This window comes from Palaemon carinicauda, chromosome 33 (genome assembly GCF_036898095.1).
Source record: "Palaemon carinicauda isolate YSFRI2023 chromosome 33, ASM3689809v2, whole genome shotgun sequence".
Lineage (NCBI taxonomy): Eukaryota > Metazoa > Arthropoda > Malacostraca > Decapoda > Palaemonidae > Palaemon > Palaemon carinicauda.
Genome location: NC_090757.1, coordinates 51161649 through 51183773, shown reverse-complemented (window position 1 = coordinate 51183773; position 22125 = coordinate 51161649). Strand labels below are relative to the sequence as shown.

General features: G+C 38.5%; 1 protein-coding gene across 3 annotated transcripts; it reads left to right on the top strand.

Annotated features, from left to right (window-relative positions):
• The first annotated feature begins 1003 nt into the window (after window positions 1–1003).
• On the top strand, window positions 1004–21797 carry LOC137625947 (fibrous sheath CABYR-binding protein-like). 3 transcript variants are annotated; one of them, XM_068356999.1, is made up of 8 exons: window positions 1004–2033; window positions 11449–11634; window positions 14148–15611; window positions 16694–16744; window positions 17177–17239; window positions 17788–17862; window positions 18334–18774; window positions 20183–21797. In XM_068356999.1, exons 1-8 carry the CDS (start codon window positions 1131–1133, stop codon window positions 20216–20218), a joined length of 3219 nt encoding a protein of 1072 aa, XP_068213100.1. In that variant the 5' UTR covers window positions 1004–1130; the 3' UTR covers window positions 20219–21797. The 3 variants fall into 3 exon arrangements, with proteins under 3 accessions (XP_068213100.1, XP_068213102.1, XP_068213101.1); XM_068357001.1 differs by having other exon boundaries at window positions 1007–2033; window positions 14148–14963; XM_068357000.1 differs by lacking the exon at window positions 1004–2033 and adding an exon at window positions 9579–10465.
• The last annotated feature ends 328 nt before the right edge of the window (window positions 21798–22125 follow it).

The window sequence follows — 22125 nt, the reverse complement described above, 5'->3', positions numbered from 1 at the left end:
TATTTGGAAAGCTAATGCCCGATACTGTATTTTGGACCCCCATACATTTTTATGAATTATTAGAGAAGTATTTTATTAGTTTGATTAATCCGCTTTTGAAATTTTATTTTGAATCTCGATCTGTTACAATAAAAATCGAAAGACTTCTTAGCCTGTTTATTAATGACAATCCATCTAACTTTTGGAATAACTTTATTAATTATTAAATTGTCTTTAGTCAAGAATATCTAATCAGTAAATTTGGTCTTGCATTAGATTCATACGAAATCATAATACCATTAGATCAGACTCGCTCGAAGCCCCAAAATAAATACCTTAGTGTGCTGCCTCAGTTCTGCCTACCCAAAGATATGGACGACCAAGGTAACCAAACCGGTCGGTGCCAGTGTAGGATTGCAACGGCGCCACTACTTCATGCATGAATTCTGAGGCGTTCTTCTTCCCCCTCTTCGCCCCTCTCTATTCTCAAAGTTAATATCGCAGTCTGTCGCGCACTCGTAAGCCCATACATATTCTAGTTTCTGATATATGAAAACCTGTTTCATGCAGTGCACTGGAACTTCCTTTTTTTTTCGTGTATGGTTTGATAGTCGGGGATCGTCTGACATAACTACGATTAAATGTTGTTGTATATCTTAGAAAGCAATGAGTTTTTAATGCTGCGTAGGCGAAGTAACTCGACCATTAACGGGTTGGTCTTGTTTCTTCTACGTCGTACTCCTGGTGCTTGTCAAGAAAGGTCTAGCAACAAGGGACACTCCGGTATAGTTTGTTCCACGATTTTAATAGTATAAAGTTTACTGGAGTAATTGGGTATAGAAATTAGGCAGTAGAGTTATGCTCCATCTTTTTTTATAAGAGTATCGAATAACACTTGAATTATAGAGCATGACATCACAACTAGCAACCTGTCTGGGGTAGGCACCGGAACTAAATCCACTGCCTGTTTTGACACCTTAGACTTCTTAAGCCCAGGCCTCCTTGAAGTGACTTTTAGATAGTTCACGGAGACATTTGATGTCGGTGGTGGCGTGAGGGAACATCTGAAGCGCTCTTGAGAGACATTGATCGATAATAAGTTCTTTTGAACGAAAGATTTTTACAGTGACATAACATCCCCCGTTTCAATCATGGTCGGCGTTACCTTCAAACAGCCGCATCCTGCGGACTGTCGGTATTGCACCTTCTGGTCCGTCCATAGGTTCGGTGTTCCAGGGACTCCTCGCACCGTCAGGACTCCTAGGACCCCGAAGACTCCTAGGGGCATCCTAAAATGTAAGCACTTCTTTGGAAGCGAGGAGAAGTCTGCTACCCTGCAGGCCATTGGGAAGCAGCATAGGTTGACTGTCCCTGGGGAGGATCATGACCATCAACACCAGCCTGAGGATAAACCCGACCCATCCCGTCGCAAGTCCCTTTCCAGAACCCCTTCTGGGAAAGTAAAGAGGCGGCCTTCCCATTCATCACTGAGTGACGAGGCTGTGGCCCAAGATCAGAAGATAGCCGGTCCACCATTGTCTCCCACAGGAGTACATAAGCCACAGGATTTATCACAAGACTCGGGTGGACAACAGGGAGATGTTGGCGAGCATTCTGCAGCTGCTATAGCCCCTGGTAAGCCACAGACCCCGCTTCTGACAGTGTCCTTAAGTGATGCAAGTACCTCTAATGATGGCCAAAGAATCAGCGATGTCGGAGGGAATGATGGAAGACTGAACGGAGAGGGCATAGCCAATGTACCCACAACTAGTACAGCTATCTCAGGTGTCACTGAACTGCAGAAGCAAGTTGCAGAAACTTCAGAGATCAAAGAAGGTACAGAAACATCACAGGAAGTCTCGGAGATTAAGGCCGATGCAGAATCACTGAAAATCCCAGAAATCAAGGCAAGTGGTGAAAAATCGCTTGGATTCCCAGACGTTAATGGAGGAACTGGATATCTCCCAGACGCCCCAGAAATTAAGGGAGCTACAGAAACTCAAGTCCCAATCGTAGTCTTGGAATCCCCCGTAATTGTACCAACAGGAATAGAAGTAAGTCAATGCTAGCTATTGTTATGCCTAAGTTCATAGTTTTTGACTGTATCCTGTGGGTTTGCCAAATTACTGTAACTTAGTTTTAGAGGGGTAATCTGCAACCAAGGTACCTTCAAAGTTCATAGATTTTAAGGTTCATGACGTGAGAAAAAAAAGGGATATTGAATTTAGATTACATAAATTTTGGGCTTCGTCAACGGAATCAAGAAAATATTGACGCAAAAATAGATTAGAATAACTAAATTTGATATGATAATTTCTCTCTCTCTCTCTCTCTCTCTCTCTCTCTCTCTCTCTCTAATGGGAGGCCCCCTTGTAATTCGTGATAAACTATGGTAAATCTGGTTAATCATGGCACCTAAAGGTGCCACACTTTGCCAGCCTTCCGCGTAATTCATGGCCTTGAACGTGAAAATTTTTGTGGGTATTAATCAATCTCTCTCTCTCTCTCTCTCTCTCTCTCTCTCTCTCTCTCTCTCTCGGTTATGGCTCCATTTGTGAATGTTTACTTTAATATCTTGTCAAAATTTGCATTTGATGGTGTTTATAAGCGAATATGTAGCCAATTTGCGTTGTTAATCGTTCGCGTTTCTCTCTCTCTCTCTCTCTCTCTCTCTCTCTCTCGGCACATGAGTTTGCAGATCTCATTTTTTCTTCTGACTAATAAACATCCTAATGATATCTTGGCCCTGGTTTTTTTTTTTTTTAATCATCAAACTTCGTCGTATCTTAGCTTCCGGGTCAATAGTGTAAAGTCTGGGGAAAAATACTTGCATTGCAGATTCTTGGAAGATCTATTTCTAGCCAAATGTTGAATGGCGCATCTCTCTCTCTCTCTCTCTCTCTCTCTCTCTCTCTCTCTCTCATATATATATATAATATATATATATATATATATTATATCATATATTTATATTACATATGATATATATATATATATATATATATTATATATATATGTATGTATATATATGTATGTATATAATTGTGCGTGTGCGCACAAATGTTCTTGGTATCTTATATAAATATGAGGAGCAAGGTTTTCAAATGGTGTCTCAACAAGAAAGGATTACTCCTGTACCAAGTGAATTACACGGTCTGTCTATTAAAGCTAGAATAGTTTGACATTGCTTCACCGTGCAAACACGAGAGTAGTTAGTTTCAAATTATTGGAGCTTTCAAACACACTGCCCAAGATTGTACAACAAGCCCCCACTAGACATCCGAAAGACTGCTGGTAGTAAGGCTTTCAGTAAGAAACAGAAGGATTTTCTTTTCTAAGTGCTTCGGTAATGTGGATCTGACAATTAACCCTGTAATCGCTGTGATAATCTTAAATACCTAATACCCAAGATTTTATACGAGAAACAAATATTGTAGGGCACAGGGTTCCCCTGTGTGATTAGGACTAGGAAAACAGCCATTGGAGTAAAACTTTTTTTTACAAAATTTCGTAATTTTTTTTCTAAATTTCGTATTATGCTTTTTTTTAAATTTCGTATTATGCTTTTTTTAATTTCGTATTATGCGTTTTTTTTTTTTTTTAATTCGTATTATGCGTTATTTTTTTTTAATTTCGTATTGTTTTTTTTTTTGTTTTTTATTTTTGTATTATGCTTTTTTTTGTTTTTTAATTTCGTATTTTCTTTTTCTTTTTTTTAATTTCGTATTTTCTTTTTCTTTTTTTAATTTAGTATTATGCTAAATTTCCTATTTCACTCATAAATGAGGTCTACCCTCCCCCTCTGGTGAGTGTCCGTGCGGGCATTACATCTAGACAATGTATCACATATTTCGTGGATGTGAACGGGCAACGGTACACATTTGGACCTCTACGAATGTAAGCAGGTCACCTATACAGTGTATAAAATGTTGGCGCGGTAAGATATGACGACGGGAAAGCCAGTTTTTTTTTTTTTTTTTAAGAGGAGGAAATAAAGTTGGACGTCTCTCCGTACCCCTCCACTAGACTAATAAATGTTGGGAAAAGAAAAATTTCTCAAATATTTTAGTGTATCAAAAGTCCTGTTCTCGACTCCTAACCTAGATTGTTTTCACTACGTAGTGTATTGAGTGAACTGATGACATAAAACTAGTTTTTAAAGGGGATGGGCGATTGTTTAGTGAACTTTGTGTCCTAAATGTTAATTTCTATATTCCCCTATACACCTTTCGCAATGCGAAAGCAAGTTTAGTTACTTTCAAGTCTCTAACTCTTTCCTATGTTTTATTGCTTTGAAATCTTTACTTTCGTTTATTACGCTTAACCTTATGTAAATAAAATTATTAGCAACGAACTCTTTAATTATCTGATTCGTAGAAGCCTTTTGAGATTTTAGCTTTTGCATTTGTTTATTCACTGTCGTGAATGTTATTTTTCTCCCTGACAAATAATGGCATTTTTGTTAGTCATTACAAATAACTAATGCGGGCCTGTTGAATGTGTTGAGTTTAGCAATTTGTTCAGATCTTTGCCCCCCCCCCACCCTGTCGAGGTTTTAGCTTTTACATTTGTCTGTTTTAAAACACTCGAGCCAGTTTTCTCCCTGAATATTTTTTTTTCTATCCAATGTGGTCTTGTTGCATGTTCTGAATTTGTCAATTTGCCCCCCCCCCTCTTCAACCCCGGCGGCAGGGAATTTACTACTTCCTTTTCAAAGGCTATGCCTTCAAAAAAAGATTTATCACGAGACGCTCTACTTCAACGAGGTGTGGCCAGTGGTATTTACTACACACGTGGCATTATTTTCTTTTGTTTTGGTTTGTAGAGTCCGATTATATTTTAGCTGCACACTTAGATTCTTTTCATTTAGATTTTTAGAAATTTTACTGTAGTCCTTTGGCACCTTTGAGGTTGTGGTTGGGTCGGTTTTTTATCGTATTAAAATCTATTGCAGTTGGACACAAACCATGGCTTTAAAACTGGCACTCCGCCGGGTCATAATGTCTCAGAGGAGTCAGAAAGCTACATGCGTGTACTAGATTTTAATTTTTGTTCCGAAGGCTCATGCTAAAGATATTTAAAGGTACTTTAAAGCTTGTTTTTCTGGTCCAATACTGCAGGGGAACCCTACTTTCAGACTTTATCGTGTCATTTCTAAGGCATTTTGCATTTTACACCGCATCTTGCTCGTTTATTGTGAAATCCACATTATCGAAGCACTTTTAGTTTTTGGTTTCTTCTTGAAAGCATTGGTATCTTCAGTCATCCGGATGTCTAGTGGGAGCTTATTATATAGTATTTTGAAGCTCTAGAACTTAAACAATAGGCATACAGTATATATATCAATGATTTAATACCATCTAACTTTATTTGTCAACACGATTTGTTGGCTGCACAATTTGTAGCAACATTTAATTCGGAGTTCCGCTTTAGATGTGACTGATCGCATTCTGCTGACATTTTCTTTGTCTAGCCGCTGCTATTTCCTCTTAGTAGCTTTCCGTGGTGGCACAACTGAATGACCTCAGGTTTTGTAGGCCATAAATAGATTTTGTTTGCTAGGGTACCTAAAGCATTTCCTACAGCTGGCGTCCCTCGGTACACTGTCAGTAGGGTATAACTTTGGTTAGTCCCGCTCAAGTTGGATAGTTTCCTGTCTGCTACCTCACCATCCTTGTGAGCTAAGGATTGGGGTTTACATGTTGTCATCTGCAGCCATTGACTGGCCCTCCTTGTTCCTAGCTTAGATGAAATGTGGTTCTTGGGTGCTGATCTTATGCATGTGGTCAGTCTCTAGGGCATTGTCACTGCCCGTTGCCTCTGCCATTCAAGTACGGCTTTTAAACCTTTAATATGTATATTCCTAGAACGGTTTTAGCAATAGACAGTAATCAATGTCTGGTGCATGCAAACTCGTAGGTAAAATTTGAAAGCATTAAGCCCGAGATATATATTTTTGACTGGTTTCCTCCGGAAAGTGCATACTGGTTTCTTAGACCCTCCGCTCAGATGAATGTGCCTGTGGATGTTTTAAGATTCTATGGATGTCTCTCCTGAAAAGCTGCTGGTTGACTTTATCCTAATCAAATTTTAACTTAGCAAACCTCTCTCTCTCTCTCTCTCTCTCTCTCTCTCTCTCTCTCTCTCTCTCTCTCTCTCTCTCTCTCTCTCTCTCTCTCTCTCGGTCGTTTGAGTGCTAATTATTTTACCTTGGGCAGATAGTTATTTCGAAGTTTGGCGACTTATGCTGATGAGACTCCAAAAATATCACTTTGAAAGTCATGTATTCCTTGGCTTCGTACCACTTCCGCTTGATATCTTCCCTTCTCGTAGACGAGAGGTTACCTTTTTTTTGCAGAGCTGATACTGCCATAACCTTCATCCGCAGAATTTTTTGTTTAATTTCTGCACGTGGGGGCTACTTATTGCGTGTCTGCAGTTGAACGAAGGCCAATAGCTTTCTAGTGTTGTTACGACTACATAATGTAATGGGCTAATTGGGGTATTTATTATTTGGCTTCCAACCAGATTTGAAAAGGAAAAGTCAAACAAAAATTTTTATATAGAGGCTTACTCCGAAGTTATTCGGACAATTAGAAATTCAGTATGGAGGGCCCGCCTCTTTCTCTCTCTCTCTCTCTCTCTCTCTCTCTCTCTCTCTCTCTCTCTCTCTCTCTCTGTGAGAGAGAGAGAGAGAGTGACTTCCTGACCCTTGTACCCTGGTGCCCCAAAAATACCCTATATCCATCAGACCAACCGTAAGGCGACTGAATGGCGTATTGTAGAGGGGGGGGGGGGCGTTGTGGACTAGGTAGTAGTGTTGGTCATACTGCAGAGATCTAAGTGTAGGAAGTTTTGATGAACATTTACCGCGCATGTTCATAACATGCACATTAACACTGAATTTTACTAAATTAGAAATAACTTCAAGGAAATTGTCCTACTCCGATGTTGGCTTTGTACTTGGAATTATTTTTTTTTAGTTTTAAACATAACCTATAGTCAATTTCTTTTAGCGATGCCCTTTTAGCTCGGAAAACGTTTCCTGATCGCTGATTGGTCGGAAAAGATGAAACTTTTCCGAGCTAAAAGGGCACCTTTGCGAGTCTGTGCAAATCTGCCTCGCTAAAAGAAATGGACTATAGTATATTCTTGGAAAATGTTTGTTAAAAGCTGTATTTGGTTATGCAAGGAGTCTACCCGCCACGGAATATTAATGGAATAGTCATCATACATCTATTAAAAAAATTTTCAGACAAGGGAATCCCTTCAATGAAATTGAAATTTTCTTGTAAACGAAAGTAGCGAAAGTTTAGTACAATTTAATCAATATAAATACTGCAAGGGCATTGGTTAAAGCTTCTAGCTGGTTTGAAATTAAATTTCATTGCATGTGTAATCATTTAAAAAAATAGAATCCTAAAAACCGCTGGAATTTGTGAACGTGAGTCAAGTCGGAGCCGTTCGGTTTTAGGGTAAGTCCATCCCATACCCTAATCTCTTCTCAATCCAAGGGACGGGGCATTAGTATCCTACCTCCCCTTCCCCCCTCTCCATTTGTTCCCTACCCGAATGTTATCTAAGCCTACTGCCCCGCCTTTTTTTTTTTTTCTCTAAACCTCCATACACCCCTCTTCGTCAAGTAGGGCGTCTCGCCATACAGGCTGTATACATGCTCTTAAAGCCTCACATGACTACATCAGTAAAGATAGTCAGCCCACAAGGTTAGTATTACTTGATAACTGTGAATGGGAGCAAAGATGCTGATTTATTTCAATGTAATCTAGACTTTAATGTCTTCTGGCATGCGAACTTATACCACTCCTTTTGATTTTTTTTTGCAGGTAGGCATTATGCTGATATAACTTATTTTTAGTGAATATATCAAAGTTTTTAAACAATACGCCTAAGGTGAAGATTTTTTTTTTCTCGTATTCATTAGAAATACGATGCCACCTCCCATTTATATACACTTAAAATGTAATGCTTGAAGTTGCCCGCCGACGGGTGACAGAGGAACATTTTATGTTTTGTATATGTTAAAGTAGTTTTAGTACTGAACTTAAAAATTAAACGTGTACCCGGTGTCTGAACATATTTAGCATCTTCCTACACTTGTCATTGAATTCCAAATCTTCTGCTCATAACTGTCTACAAAAATTTCTTAACTTAATTTGTTACCTTCCATTACTTCATATAAAATCTTTGATCTACCACTGACTGGTTTAAATCTATTAATCTTTCTTTTGAGAGACTATCCCACAATTTATAACCTCTTGCTGCATCTAATCTAAACTTCTTGAAAAGTCTATCCTCTATGTTTCGTGTAATCTTGCGTTTGTATCTTCCATTAACATTTCTTCCACACGATCTGTCTTTTAGTTCTGAGGGAGAAAATGGGTGTGTTGGGGAGAGAGATTTGACAGATCTCCTGACCACCCCTTGCCCCCCCCCCCTGTCCCCTCCCCTTCTCCCCTCCCCTTGCTTATCCAGATGTGCTTTTACACAACCATTTCCTTTTACCCTCGACCAGATGTGTGTGCTTTCGAGAGGCCTAACCTTTGTTAGCCATCCATAGAGCTCTCTCTCTCTCTCTCTCTCTCTCTCTCTCTCTCTCTCTCTCTCTCTCTCTTACTGGTACGCCTCTTAGTTTTTATTATAATCAATCTGAGTAATATTCGTATTTCACGGAATGCCCTCATGGAAAAAGTGTGAGCCCTCTGGCGATTCAGGATATGGATACTAGGTTTGTTTTTCTCATATTTTAATTTAGCGTGGTACCAATGTACTAATTTCTTCCACCATTGAAAGTTTTTAGAAGTGCATAATTTACTTATTACATTTATATTTATTCTTTTGCGTGATTAAGGATATGGATACCAGGTTTGTTCTTAGTCGTCCTACCCGTTGTTTCTCATTTCAGCTTTGTGGGGTACCAATCTATGTACTTTTTCTCCCCTTGAAAGTTTTTAGAAGTGCAGATTTAAAGTATTACTGATAATTATTCTTTCTAGTATTACTGATAATTATTCTTTCTAGTATTACTGATAATTATTCATTCTAGTATTACTGATAATTATTCTTTCTAGTATTACTGATAATTATTCTTTCTATCAGTTCGGTCATTTACTATTATGGAGGTAGCAAAACTTTTAAGACCTATACTTGTAAATTTACGTCCGTGTAGAGTTGAGGATTTCTAAACCAGAACCCCATAATTCTCAAGACCGTAAATTTGTAGATGAATGACTATTAACGTTGCCAGGAATTATTTGTTGGAATCTCTCAGCATTGCTATATCAGTAATAGGGATTTCTGTACCTTAACTATATATAACTTATATGTGCCCTTGGTAGATTGGTAGGCGTGGCTTTCTTTGGTAAGGCGGGGCATACTTTTGTTGGAACCAAGCATATTGAGTATACAGCAAAAGTCACGGGGGGAGGGGTGGTTGTGAGAGGCTGTTGTGACGTTTTGGGGGGAGAGGAGGCATGGCTAGTCTTAAAATTTGGGTCCCCCGAACGGAGGATTGCAGTTGGAGATCGTTCCCGGCGAGTACAGCTTCCTGGGTGCTATACGAGAGACACTTTTGATCACAATTGATCTAGATAATAATAATTTGGAGTCTGATTTTAGTGCAGTTATGGATTCCTTGACTGTTGAAAACCATGATGCTGCAGCACCAACAACAAACGGTGTAAGCGAACATGCCCCAGCACCCGTAAGTGCTGAAACTGTCCTGGAACCATTCAAAAGGGCTGAAGGAGAGAGACTCAATATGAAGTGTACAGATGCTGTTCCTGCTGCAGCCGAAGCTAAGGACGAAACTGTTGTTCCTGCTGCGGCCGAAGCTAAGGACGAAACTGTTGTTCCTGCTGCGGCCGAAGCTAAGGACGAAACTGTTGTTCCTGCTGCGGCCGAAGCTAAGGACGAAACTGTTGTTCCTGCTGCGGCCGAAGCTAAGGACGAAACTGTTGTTCCTGCTGCGGCCGAAGCTAAGGACGAAACTGTTGTTCCTGCTGCGGCCGAAGCTAAGGACGAAACTGTTGTTCCTGCTGCGGCCGAAGCTAAGGACGAAACTGTTGTTCCTGCTGCGGCCGAAGCTAAGGACGAAACTGTTGTTCCTGCTGCGGCCGAAGCTAAGGACGAAACTGTTGTTCCTGCTGCGGCCGAAGCTAAGGACGAAACTGTTGTTCCTGCTGCGGCCGAAGTTAAGGAGGAAACTGCTCCTGCTGCGGCCGAAGTTAAGGAGGAAACTGCTCCTGCTGCGGCCGAAGTTAAGGAGGAAACTGCTCCTGCTGCGGCCGAAGTTAAGGAGGAAACTGCTCCTGCTGCGGCCGAAGTTAAGGACGAAACTGTTCCTGCTGCAGCTGAACCCTCCAAAGAGGAAGGTTCTGTAGCTGAAGTGAAGCCCAAAGAGGAACCAGAAAGTGGAGAAGCTTTAAATAAGGAATCTCTTCCGTCCGCCTCTGTGGATGATGCTTCGGTATGTCTCGTGCATCCGCCATCTTGGGATTGGAGAGTAATTTTGTACTTGTAGTAGTCTTGGTAAAAAGGTTCAAATTTCTAACCGATATGTTGTTAATTTAATTATTTTTCTTAACTGGAAAGCCATAATTCTTGAATAGACTAAACTAGGAATTGTCATTCAAGACGCTGAAATTGCGTAGCGAATATCTCTCTCTCTCTCTCTCTCTCTCTCTCTCTCTCTCTCTCTCTCTCTCTCTCTCTCTCTCTCTCTCTCTCTCTCTCTCTCAGGAAAATTGTAATTTAAATTTTTTGTATCTACCTTTTTTTTCTGTTTGTATATGTTACGTTCTTTGTACTTTTACGATTTTCAAAATTAGATTACTGTATATTGACTATTGTTGCCGGTAATCTTATGGCCGCAAGACCAGGGTATTTATAGTATTTATATACATAAGGAATTTTACGTATCTTTTTACGACGTTCTATTAGTGTGAACTAGAATTCGGACAGACCGCCGTTCATGAAGGGGATATAATTGTGTAAGGGAAGAATCGGCTGTTGGTGTACAGTAGTTGATCAGTCAATTGGCAGTTCCGTGGAAGAAATAGATATACGGTTGAAAAATATTTGTGAATATCTGTGCTATCATTGTACAGTACACGGTGTGGTTTTTTTTTAGCCATTACTAATGTTTTTCTTTTATCCCCCGTAGAATAGTTTTATTATAGAATACAACTAAGTCGTACAGTATTATTTATTCGAAGTCCGCTTTAATTTCGAATGATGTTACAACAGACCTTTTTTTTTTGGCAATGAAAGTCTTTAGATTTAGACTTGTCTAAGACATTCCTTCAGTCAGTGGAATGACAGGAGGTTTTGAATTTAAATTTTATTATGACCAGATAAATCTGCGTTGTAATGTTAGTCTTGATATTGCGCTTATAGAGGCGTAGTGTCACCGGAGATGACCAACTGTTTTCTTCGTTTCTACACACTTAGGCCAAGGCTGAGGAACCAAAGGAAGAAGAGGCCAAGAAAGAGGAGGCTGCCCCAGCTGATGCCGCCCCTGCTGCTCCAGCAGAAAAGCCCGAAGAAGCTGCTGCCGCCGCTCCAGCCCAGGAGGAGAAGAAGGAAGCTGCCCCTGTAGTGGAAGCCCCTAAGGAAGAGGCAGCGCCTGTTAAGGAGGTAAATTCTGTTCTTCCTCCCACCCTCTTGATTTCTTATCCATCCTAGATGGAACTCATCCCGTTATTCCTTGAAAATATCCTTTTCCAGCATATCCTTACAGCCTTTTCTCGCAAGCGGGACTCTCGTGACTTCTTGACTACTATTTTGTGTATATACATACACTACATATATATATATATATATATATATATATATATATATATATATATATATATATATATATATATATAAATATATATGAATACATATATATTTCTATATAAAATATATATATACTATAAATACATATATAAATTATATGAATTAATATATATATATATGTATATATATATATATTATATATATAATATATATATTGTATATATATAAAAATATATATGTATACATATATAGTGTGTGTAATGCTGCTGCTATTGTACTAAAACCTGTTAACCTAGCGTGTGTATTATTGGACAGAATTCAGACTTGTGGTGTTGATTTAAATATACAATGGCTGTTTGTCTTAACTGCAACATTGTAACCTACCGAACTCCCTACCTTCTCCTGTTCCCTGCTGTGCCAGAACCCTGTGATAGCTATACATTTATATAATCCTTGCTGTAACTACTAACTTAATGTACACGCAGTGCTGCGCCTTTTAATATAATGCAAGTGATCGTCAGCAACTGGTTGGTGTATACGCACACTTACAAACAGTATGAGCCCTATGTATGTTTTCCTTGTATATTGTATCTTTGCTGAGTTATCATAAGTCTCCTCTTATGTTCTGACTAACCCTGTATAGATGGATGTTTTTCTTGGTAATAAAATTCTCCTAACAATTTCTTACGGTTTGATGCTGCCTACATTAATTCGTTGAGCTAATATGCTGTGGAGTGAATGTGTTCCTGGAACCCTATTTGGAGTGTTATAGAATTTGGACATTTATGTAATGCTGTCCATGATGCCAAAAATGTTTGTTTGCTTTGAGAGATTCTGTAGTGATTATTAGTTATGGCCTTTTTTTTTTCATTAAACCCCACTTTCCTCCCTTTATGAAAATTTTACCTCCTACTGTGTGCATGAATGTTTTTGGTTTTTTATTTCTCCTTCGACCCATTCTCCGAACTTTCGTCTGCCCGAATATGTGCAGGATGTGGATAACACAAAATTTCAACCTATTGGTGGTATGTGCTTGGATAGCATTGCATTAATGGATGTGACTTCTTTTTCCTGTACTATCAAGGGATTTGTATGCTGTAATGCAATTCAAATTAAAGAAGTGATTTGCTTCTATAAATGTCTCCAATTAGACATAGGAAGATGAAAGGGGATAGCAAAATCAGAAGCTATTGGTGATGTATGTTGGTGGGCCTGTCTTTGTTAGGGACACACTTTCCCATAGCCCTCGCAACTTTCACCAGAGCTTGCACTGTTCATTTAAAACCCCTCTTGCATGGTACACATTTATTAATCACGTGGCATTATTGGCACTGTTGTGGATGAAAGAAGAGTGAAGTAACCCCGGTTCCTAAGTCAAAATAAGAGAAAAAACTATTCTTGCAAAACGAGCATCGCCCTGTGAATTTGTCTGCCATTGCATGTTGTAATATGCGTTTGACTTACAAATGCAGCAGTCTTGTTACAGTGTGTACTTGATTTTTGTCAATGTTTTTATCTTCCTAAATCAAATAAATTCAAATTAACTACCAAACTTGGTGTTCTGTGCAGCATGATGTGGAATTTATATTACTAACAAGTTTTAAAAATTGTTGAATTTTATTACAAAAGGTGTAGCTTGTTGAATCTGGTTTTGATTTTAAATCTTAAAAATTATTAAAGATTGAAAATTAATATTAGTAAGGAAACTAGTATTTTTGATATAGCATGTAAAGTACAAAGTGCTTACTTAATGCTTATTGATATAGTATTGCATAATAATTCAGTACAGTACTTCAAGAGACTAAGAATATTTTTATTTCACTTCTTTATACTTTAATGAATTTCAAATTTATTGGAGATGTATTACATTTTGTATGAAAGCTCTTGAATGGTTGGATCTCTCTCCTTTTTTAATTACTTTAATGGAAAGGCATTTCACTGACCACATTTCAATTGCTTTTTTTTTTTTTTATTAATTGGGGGTGGCTTTAACATGGAGAGGACTTAACATGTCCATCTGTTTTTAATATTGGATGAGTGGTATGTTTACCTTTGACCACTTGCCCCTATTTTAGAGCTTGCCGGAGGCGTCATCCGAGGCAGCTCCACCCATCAGCGTCCCCCCTCCCCCGGCCACCCCACCCCCCACCCCCCTTGAGGCTCAGGCCGACCAAACTGCCCCCCTCGCTCAGCCCGAACAGGTCTCGGAGTCTGAGGCCTCTCCTGCTCCCTCTCACACTGATGTTGATGTAGCATCAGAAGCTTCCCCTCACAGTGAGCCTTCTAAGGATCCTCTGGAAACCCTCCCGCCTACAGTGTCTGAGAATACTGCTGATACTTACAATACAAATGATGCTTTCATTGAACAGGCTACAGCTCCAGCACCCTCGGAGGAACCTCAAGCCCAAGACATTGCGCCTGTGGTAGAAGAGGTTGTACCTGTAGAAGCAATTCCAGTAGCTGAAGCAGAGCCTCTTGTGGTTATTGATAGTGCCCCAGTTGTTGAATCTGAGCCCGCCCCAGTTGTTGAATCTGAGCCCGCCCCAGTTGTTGAATCTGAGCCCGCCCCAGTTGTTGAATCTGAGCCCGCCCCAGTTGTTGAATCAGAACCCGCCCCAGTTGTTGAATCTGAACCCACCCCAGTTGTTGAATCAGAACCCGCCCCAGTTGTTGAATCGGAGCCAGCTACAGTTGTTGAATCGGAGTCAGCCCCAGTTGTTGAATCGGAACCAGCCCCAGTTATTAAATCTGAACCTGCCCCAGTTGTTGAAGCAGAGCTAGTCCCAGTTGTTGAATCGGAACCTGCCCCAGTCATTGAATCGGAGCCCGCCCCAGTTAAACCAGAACCAATTGTCGAGCTGGAGTCAGCCCCCGTAACTGAAAAAGTACTTGAATCAGAGCCTGCCCCAGTAGTAGAACAACTTGTTGAATTGGAGCCTGCTCCAGTTGTTGAATCTGTGCCTGCCCCAGTTGTTGAGGACGAACCCTCCCCAGTAGTTGAACCAGAGTCTGCCCCAGTTGTTGAATCTGCCCCCGTCCCAGTTGCAGAACCAGAGTCTGCTCCAGCTATTGAATCTGCTACTCCAGTTGATGTAAGTGAGCCAATGCCTGTTGAAGCACCTGCTGCTGTTGAACCCACACCCGTCCATGAATCCGCGCCCATTTTAGAATCTGCTGCTGTTGAAGTAAGCCAATTTGCACGAACTGAGGAGGTTGTTCAGGTATCACATTCTAACCAGGAGAGTTTTGTTTCTAACATAGTCACTGAAGAGCATCATACCTTAATTAAAGAATCCCAAGGAGTGAAGACTACCCCTTTAGTTGAGGAATCACTAACCGTAGTAAAGTCCAAAGTTTCCGACATTAACACTGACAAGGGAATTGAAGAAGAATCTAAGGCTTCATCAGGGTCGTCTTTGATTGAGGAGACCCAGACATTAAATTCCCACGTTAATAACATTGAAATTAAAGAAGTGGATTGTAAATTGGCTCAAGAGTCTTCCTTTTCAATTGAGAAATCTGTAACAGTAGTAAAGTCTCAAGCTAGTGATAAGTTCATTACAGTTTCTGACAGTGTTGAGAAAGAAATTGTAAGCAAAACCACTGAAGGGTCTTCAGACCAAGTAGAGGAATTGCTAACAGTAGTAGAATCCAAAGTTTCCACTAACACTGAAAAGATTAATGCGACTGAGACTTCATGTGTGACGGAAAGCACGGAGAGTGCCATGTCAGAGCTTGTAAAGGTGAGCGAGGTGGGTTGCGTGAGTGGAGACTTAAAAAGGGTGGAGTCAGCCGATGGGACCAGTGACCGCTGCCAACCCCCTACTAATCAGGTACATGTCACATACACTATAACCTACTCTCTGATCCTGGAAGAGAAATTTACATCCAAACAGGTCTTCATCACCATGGAACACATCTCTTGCTCACTTATTTTATTTAATTTTTTCAAATTTTGTTCCTTATTTTGTATTTCTGCAGTATTTATAGTTTCTTCCTTTTGGGTTTTGTTCTGTTCTTTTTTAAGCTTTCGTCTGGGAGTAACTGTCTACCTCCTGGGTGCTTCTTCAAAAACTGTCCCAGTATTTAGACCTCTCATCCCCTCCCCTTTATCATGATTAAGTTTTATGTCCTGCTAACTGCTGTAGAAGTGTGCGAGTAGACCAACCAGACTCGAGAGACACAAGCCAGAGGAAGCACACAGGTGACAGAACTCTATATACCTGTTCTTTTCTTTTGGTATTTGGAACAATATTTTAAGACTACACAGTTAACATGGGAATTTTCTAGTATTAGTCTTATTGCAGTTTAAAATGTTCTAATGCACCGTGAGTAGGTTGCCATATGTCATGCGAATTTACCTTCTAATAAAAAGTTGTTGCCTGAATCCTATTTATATTGCCATCAGTGGTATTCCCCCTCCACTTTTTTTTTTAGCTTAAGGGATATGCACGTTGGGTTCTTTAATATAACATAGAATAAAGGCCTCCCAACCTGACTCGGGAAGCCTTATTATTTTCTTTTTTTTTTCTTTAAACCGCATCATGAATTAATATGTAAGGTATTTATTATTAAAACTTAAATGTAAAAGAATAATTACCATTTTTGTTAGTGTAAGGAAGCCTTTCCAGTATAAATTTTAGCTGTTAAATATGATGCCAACCTTTGTAGAATTTAAATTTATACAGTTTAATGATATAAAGGTTCAAATCTATGGTATTTGTAGCATCTTTGTATCTGTGGCACGTTAATTTGTAATATGGTTTCCTTGCACTGCTGTCTTGTGAAGAGGTGTTAAATGTACAAAAGTTTTTCCCGTTTATACTAATGGATGGTTATTGCTCAATGCTCGGCAAAAGAGTTGGAGTTTTCCTTCTTAAAAGGCTATTTTGGCTAATGCCCTGTTTAACCTTAGGAACAAAAGGAAGAGGCCCCTGCTGCTGCACCTGCCACTGAACAGACAGAGGTAAAGTTGCTTTTTGTGCTTACGCTATTATTTGTAATTCACTAAAACTCCTGTATATTCATACTTGAAGATAATTTAATCCTTTATCATTACATTAAATTTTTATAACTTGACTCTCCAAAATAAAGCTATAATTTAGAACTCCATTGATTGATGTTTGAAACTTTTAAACTATTATAAATTTCCTCTAGGATTAGATATTATGAAATGTTGATATCCATTAAAATGTAATTCTTGTTTCTGAGCAGTCTTTTGCTGACTATTTTGACAAAACTTAATACTAAAGGCAAAATAGGTACACATTATGAAAGCTTGCATTGATTTGCTTAGCTTAAGCATTTTCTAGCTCTCCTTTCTCCCACTTTCTGGCCAATTTGGATTGGGGGTGTACTTGAACAAGAGAACCTTTGCCCAAAAAGTTAATTTTTACAGGAACCCAAAGTTGCTGTTGAAGAAGTTGCTGCACCAGCTGAAGAGAAGAAAGAAGAGGAGAAGGTGAATTTAGATAGAATTTTTGTAGGACAACTTTAAAGCCTGTGAAGATTTAAATCTTATCTTGATCCAATATTAGTTTTATCTGGTTTTGGCATTTAGTGTTGGTACCTGGGATTTTTAAGCTCTTTAGCTGGGCTTGCCTCATTGATTCCCATTTAGTAGCTTTAGTCATGAAATATTTGTATTTGGATGACTTAGGCTTTAATGGAAATTAGAATTTCTTTAAATTACTGTAGTTGTTAGTTTACTCTAGTTGAATAATAGAATTGCATTAAACAGTTGGTTTGGAATGCGGTGGTGCACATCTGTGGAATTAAGGTATGAAATTGATAAGTGTAACAAATCCCACAGTTGTCTTAATACATTTTCAGCGTAAGTATAAAAATCCTACTTCAAAATACTTTGTGTATAGATTCCTTAAAAAAAAAAAAAAAAACTTTCTGCTTGCCGTGTAAAGTTCCTCTATGTATAGTTTCTTGTCTTGTAGCTCTTTGTAGATTTCTCCATATCATAGCTTGAGATTTTATTGAAGGTTGAACTTTTCCCAGGTGGAAGCTGCCCCTGCTGAGACAAAAGCTGAAGTCCCCGCTGCTGAACCCGTCAAGGAAGAGAAGAAGGCAGAGGTAAGAATTTGAAAAATTCAAGTAACACTTTTTCAATGTTTTAACTTTTTTTTTTATTTAAATTTGTTCCCTTATTTTGTGGTCCTGTTTCTTGACATGGGCATCACATTTTTTTTTTCAACTTCTTCTGGAGACTGTCATGCCTGTCTTTAGGATAAATGTGGCTTCTTTGTAGTATGCATTCTGTATCACTGTACTTTTTCTGATTGAGTATTGTATTGTGAGGTCTTTACTATGTGCTGTGTAATCACAAGTACTGTATCCCCAATGTACACTTCCTTGCTTTTTTATCTCCTTAGCAATGTCTTTACTTTAAATATGATCCAGCTCGCATAACAACACTGCAGCAGCAGCAGCCAGCATTGGGCTTAATACAATACATATGCTTTTAACAAAGAGAGAAAGTTGGTGCAGCTGTGTTGTTGTGTAGGTGGTGCATGTGTGCCTTCTGCTCATGGGTGCATTCATCAGGTGGAGGAAACCGTTGCCACTACAGAGGCTCCTGTTGTTGAGTCTCAGCCAGAGCAGGGAGCACCTGAGGAACCTGCCCCAGTCCAGGAGGAATCCTCCCCTGCAGTAGAGAAGGCACCTGAACCAGAGGCTGCCCCAGTAGTAGCAGAATTAGTTTCTGAGCAGGAGACTGCTGCTGTCAGTCAGGAGAGTTCAGCTGTAAAGGATATCCCTGCAGCTGAAGAAAGTACTCCAGTAATAGAAGTTAGCACTCCTACTACTGAAGTGAGCACCCCTGTAATACAGGAAAGCACTCCTGCTCAGGAACCTGCTTCTGTGGAGGAAAGCCTTGTTCAGGAGCCTGCTCATGTTGAAGAAGTAACCACACCAACACAATCCGAAAATACTCCGTCCAGTGAGTTGACATCAGAACAGAGTGCAGATCAGGATACCACACAACAGGTGAGAAACAACCAAATCTGCTGCACCACATCCAGAATTACATAATTTAAAACTTCTACTGTATTGGGATCATGCAGGGAAAGAAGTTAGGGAGGAGCTAGTTTCATCTGTTCTGCCTCCCCCCCCCCCTTTAGATGTTAATATGTGGTCTTTTTACATAAACATTACTTTTAATGTAAATTTTAATTTGGTATACCTATTTGAAATCCCCTGCTATTTATATAAATTCTTTTTTATTCCATTTTAATTAAAATAAGCCTTATTGCAATTAAAATTTGCATTAGCAATAAATAGGCCCTAGTGTACATACTACTCACATTTTCTGTACATATTGATTAACAAGAGAAATTTGCTGTATATACTGTGTGGTAGATGGTGCATTTAATTTTCTTGAAATCTTCCTTCATACTCAAAATAAAAAAAAAAAAAAAAAAAGCTGCTTCCTCTTACATATTCTTATTCTTGTGCTTTTTATTGTATTGTTGCTTTTTTACCTACAATGATCTTGCTTCATCAGTAGTAACGCATGCCTTTGTGTACTAGTAATCTATATTGTGCGAGGGATTGATTGATTGGAGTGGGTTCTTGACTATATACTGTACTATACTTCTGACTGTTCTCTTCTCGACTTTGTCTCTGGTAGGTTCTTGAAGCAGCTGCAGGTCCTGTAGCTAAACCTAAGTCTGGAAAACAGAGGAAGGGGAAGGTATGTAAGGGCTTTTAAGAGAGGTAGTGTGTGCCCTTGCATTTATTGACTTCCCTTTGTTCATTTTTTTCCCGTATAATACTTTAGCATGATTATCAACCTTGACTAGAAAATTTTTATTTTTATGTACAGTGGTGTTCTATTTACTAAAAAAAATTTCTTTTACTAACAAGGTTATTCCAGAAAGTTAATTTTTCCAGCATTTGTCTATTCTGGTTTAGAAATCATACTTTCTTTGGTAACATTGGATATTAGGGGAATAGATTAACTATCCTCTGTTAATCTTTTGAGGCTTTGGCAGCTAGCATCATGAACTATTGGGACTGACTTAACTTCTAACAGACTATTTTAAGTAATGATTTTATTACAGATATCTTGTTCTACAAAGTTCCTATGATGTAAGTTTTTCATGGCATATATTTCTAGTATTTTTTATACAAGTTCATCTAATTAGTTACCAAGCCTACTGATGAAATATAGTACTATTTGTATATAGAAATATATTTGTAATTTCGGTATTTTTTCTTTTAGCATGGCTGATGGAGTTGTAACTTTACTAATATTTTCCTCATCGGCTACTAATACAGGCTTCACTAACTAGTTTTATTTTAGAGAAAATTGTCTTGGAAGAATAAGTGTAATTGCATTTATACTAAGTATTTTTGTGAAGAAAAAAATCCTGTAACTAGCTTGTCTTTTCAGAAAACCGAAGCCGAGGAGAAGAAAGTTGAAGAATAAAAGCGTATTGTGTGTGATGCCACAAGCCATTCCACCGTAAAGCTTAGTCGGGACATCCCTCTCATCCCCTGGAGTCAGCAACTGTTTAGACAGTACTTTTTATGGCATTAGAATTTTGATTTTTATCACTTCAGGAATCCTAAATACGTTCACCGTTTCTTTGTACGAGTAATTTTTAGATCAATGAAGGTTTTTGCATTGGGATTCTTTTTAAGAAATCGCCTTTCCTAATGTTTTTATGTGCAGTTCTGCATGTTGGAGGACCAGTTGCCTCCAGCCCGTACAAAAGACAGGTTGGTTTTTTTTTTCATTTTTTTACTTTTTCCCCCGTAAGGTTGAAGTTGCTGTGCTCTTGACATTGGCCATGTATTCTGGGTGCAGTGGCTTTATAAGCCAGAGGTATTTGGGGTCAGAGGTTAACGGATGTTTTACGACTCGTGTGTTAACCATTATAGACAAACACATAGTCTTAAGTGAAAATATCACCATTTTCATTGTGCGGCAAGACTTAGAATTTATATATAAAAGTGAATTATGTAAAGAAGCGAAGAGGCCAATTATTTAGTCTTAAGCCACGCGTAACTGGTTAGTAAAAGCCGTTAAAGGAAATCCACTGTGTTAGCCGCTAAAGTGAAAAAGTGATTGTCGATGGGTACACCCAACCCCCCTCTTCCTCCCGTAGGATAGGATTGTTTTTTTTTTAAATTCTGTCTGTTATTGGTTTTGAGTCATCATTTGTCTTATTGTTTTTAAGGAAGAATGATTTAGGGTCAGAGGAGGAGTGGGGCTGGGTGAGGAAAGGACTTTTTGTATAGTTTGTATTATGTATTGTGAATAAGGGGTGAAATTTTTTTGCTAGAGCAAAGAAAATATTAATAGTGTAAATTCTAGACGCAGTGAAAATTATTGTACCAGTAGAGCATAAAATTTGATGGTACTTTTGTACTTTGATGAACTAGACAGAATATTGTATACCCAAATCTATTAATAGAATATTTCTTATTGCTCATGTAGTAAAGGTTTATTTCTTTTCAATACCGCTGTATTAAGTCTAGTTTCTTCGATTGTTCCATGACATGTGCTTCTGCCTGTTAGGTATAAGGCCTAAGCACCAAAAATTTCTGTTGCATTGAAATGGGGACATAAATTTGGCATTCCTGCAATCTCCTCTAATGAACTGTAGATTAGATGAGCTGAAGTCCATTTTGCAGAAAACCAATCTGTTGCAGCAAAGAAAACCTAACCAACAAGTACAGTACCATATATTTAACTAGCTGGTCATCATCTTGGCATTACTTATTTTATATTTTAAACAATAGAAGCTTTACTTATATTTTTAAATTTGTCATTTAATGCAAAAGCACTTTCATTGGTTTTTAATAAAAAATTTTATGATATTTTTTTAGTGCTGATGCAGATGGTTTTGGTGGAATTTTCCACATTTAAGTTATATAAATTTTTCAGAATATATGCAGACTTCTCTTGGCATTGGCAATGAACAAAATTTCTGGTGCTTTGCTGTTTATGATATCTTGATTTGCCGTGTAATAAAGGATATTAAGAAGTTTACACATTGTAAGTTTTGTTTGATTATTTTCTTATCCTTCTATTTTATGGTGTTTGTAACAATATATCTAGATTGTTGTATCAACAAATCTTGATTTTGGTCAAGTGAGTTTTTCATTGTTTGTATAATTTTTGTTTACTGAAGTTTGATTACAAATACTTTAAACACTTGATAAAGTGTCAAATGACAGATTTTCACTCTATTCAGACTTAATTATCAGTACATCTGAGGAAAATATACCGACTTTATGTGCATAAGAAAGCTGAAGCAAAATTTTTTGAATAAGTAAATGTGTGGTATGATATAAATGGGTTTCAGGGCCAATCATTGTAATGGCAGA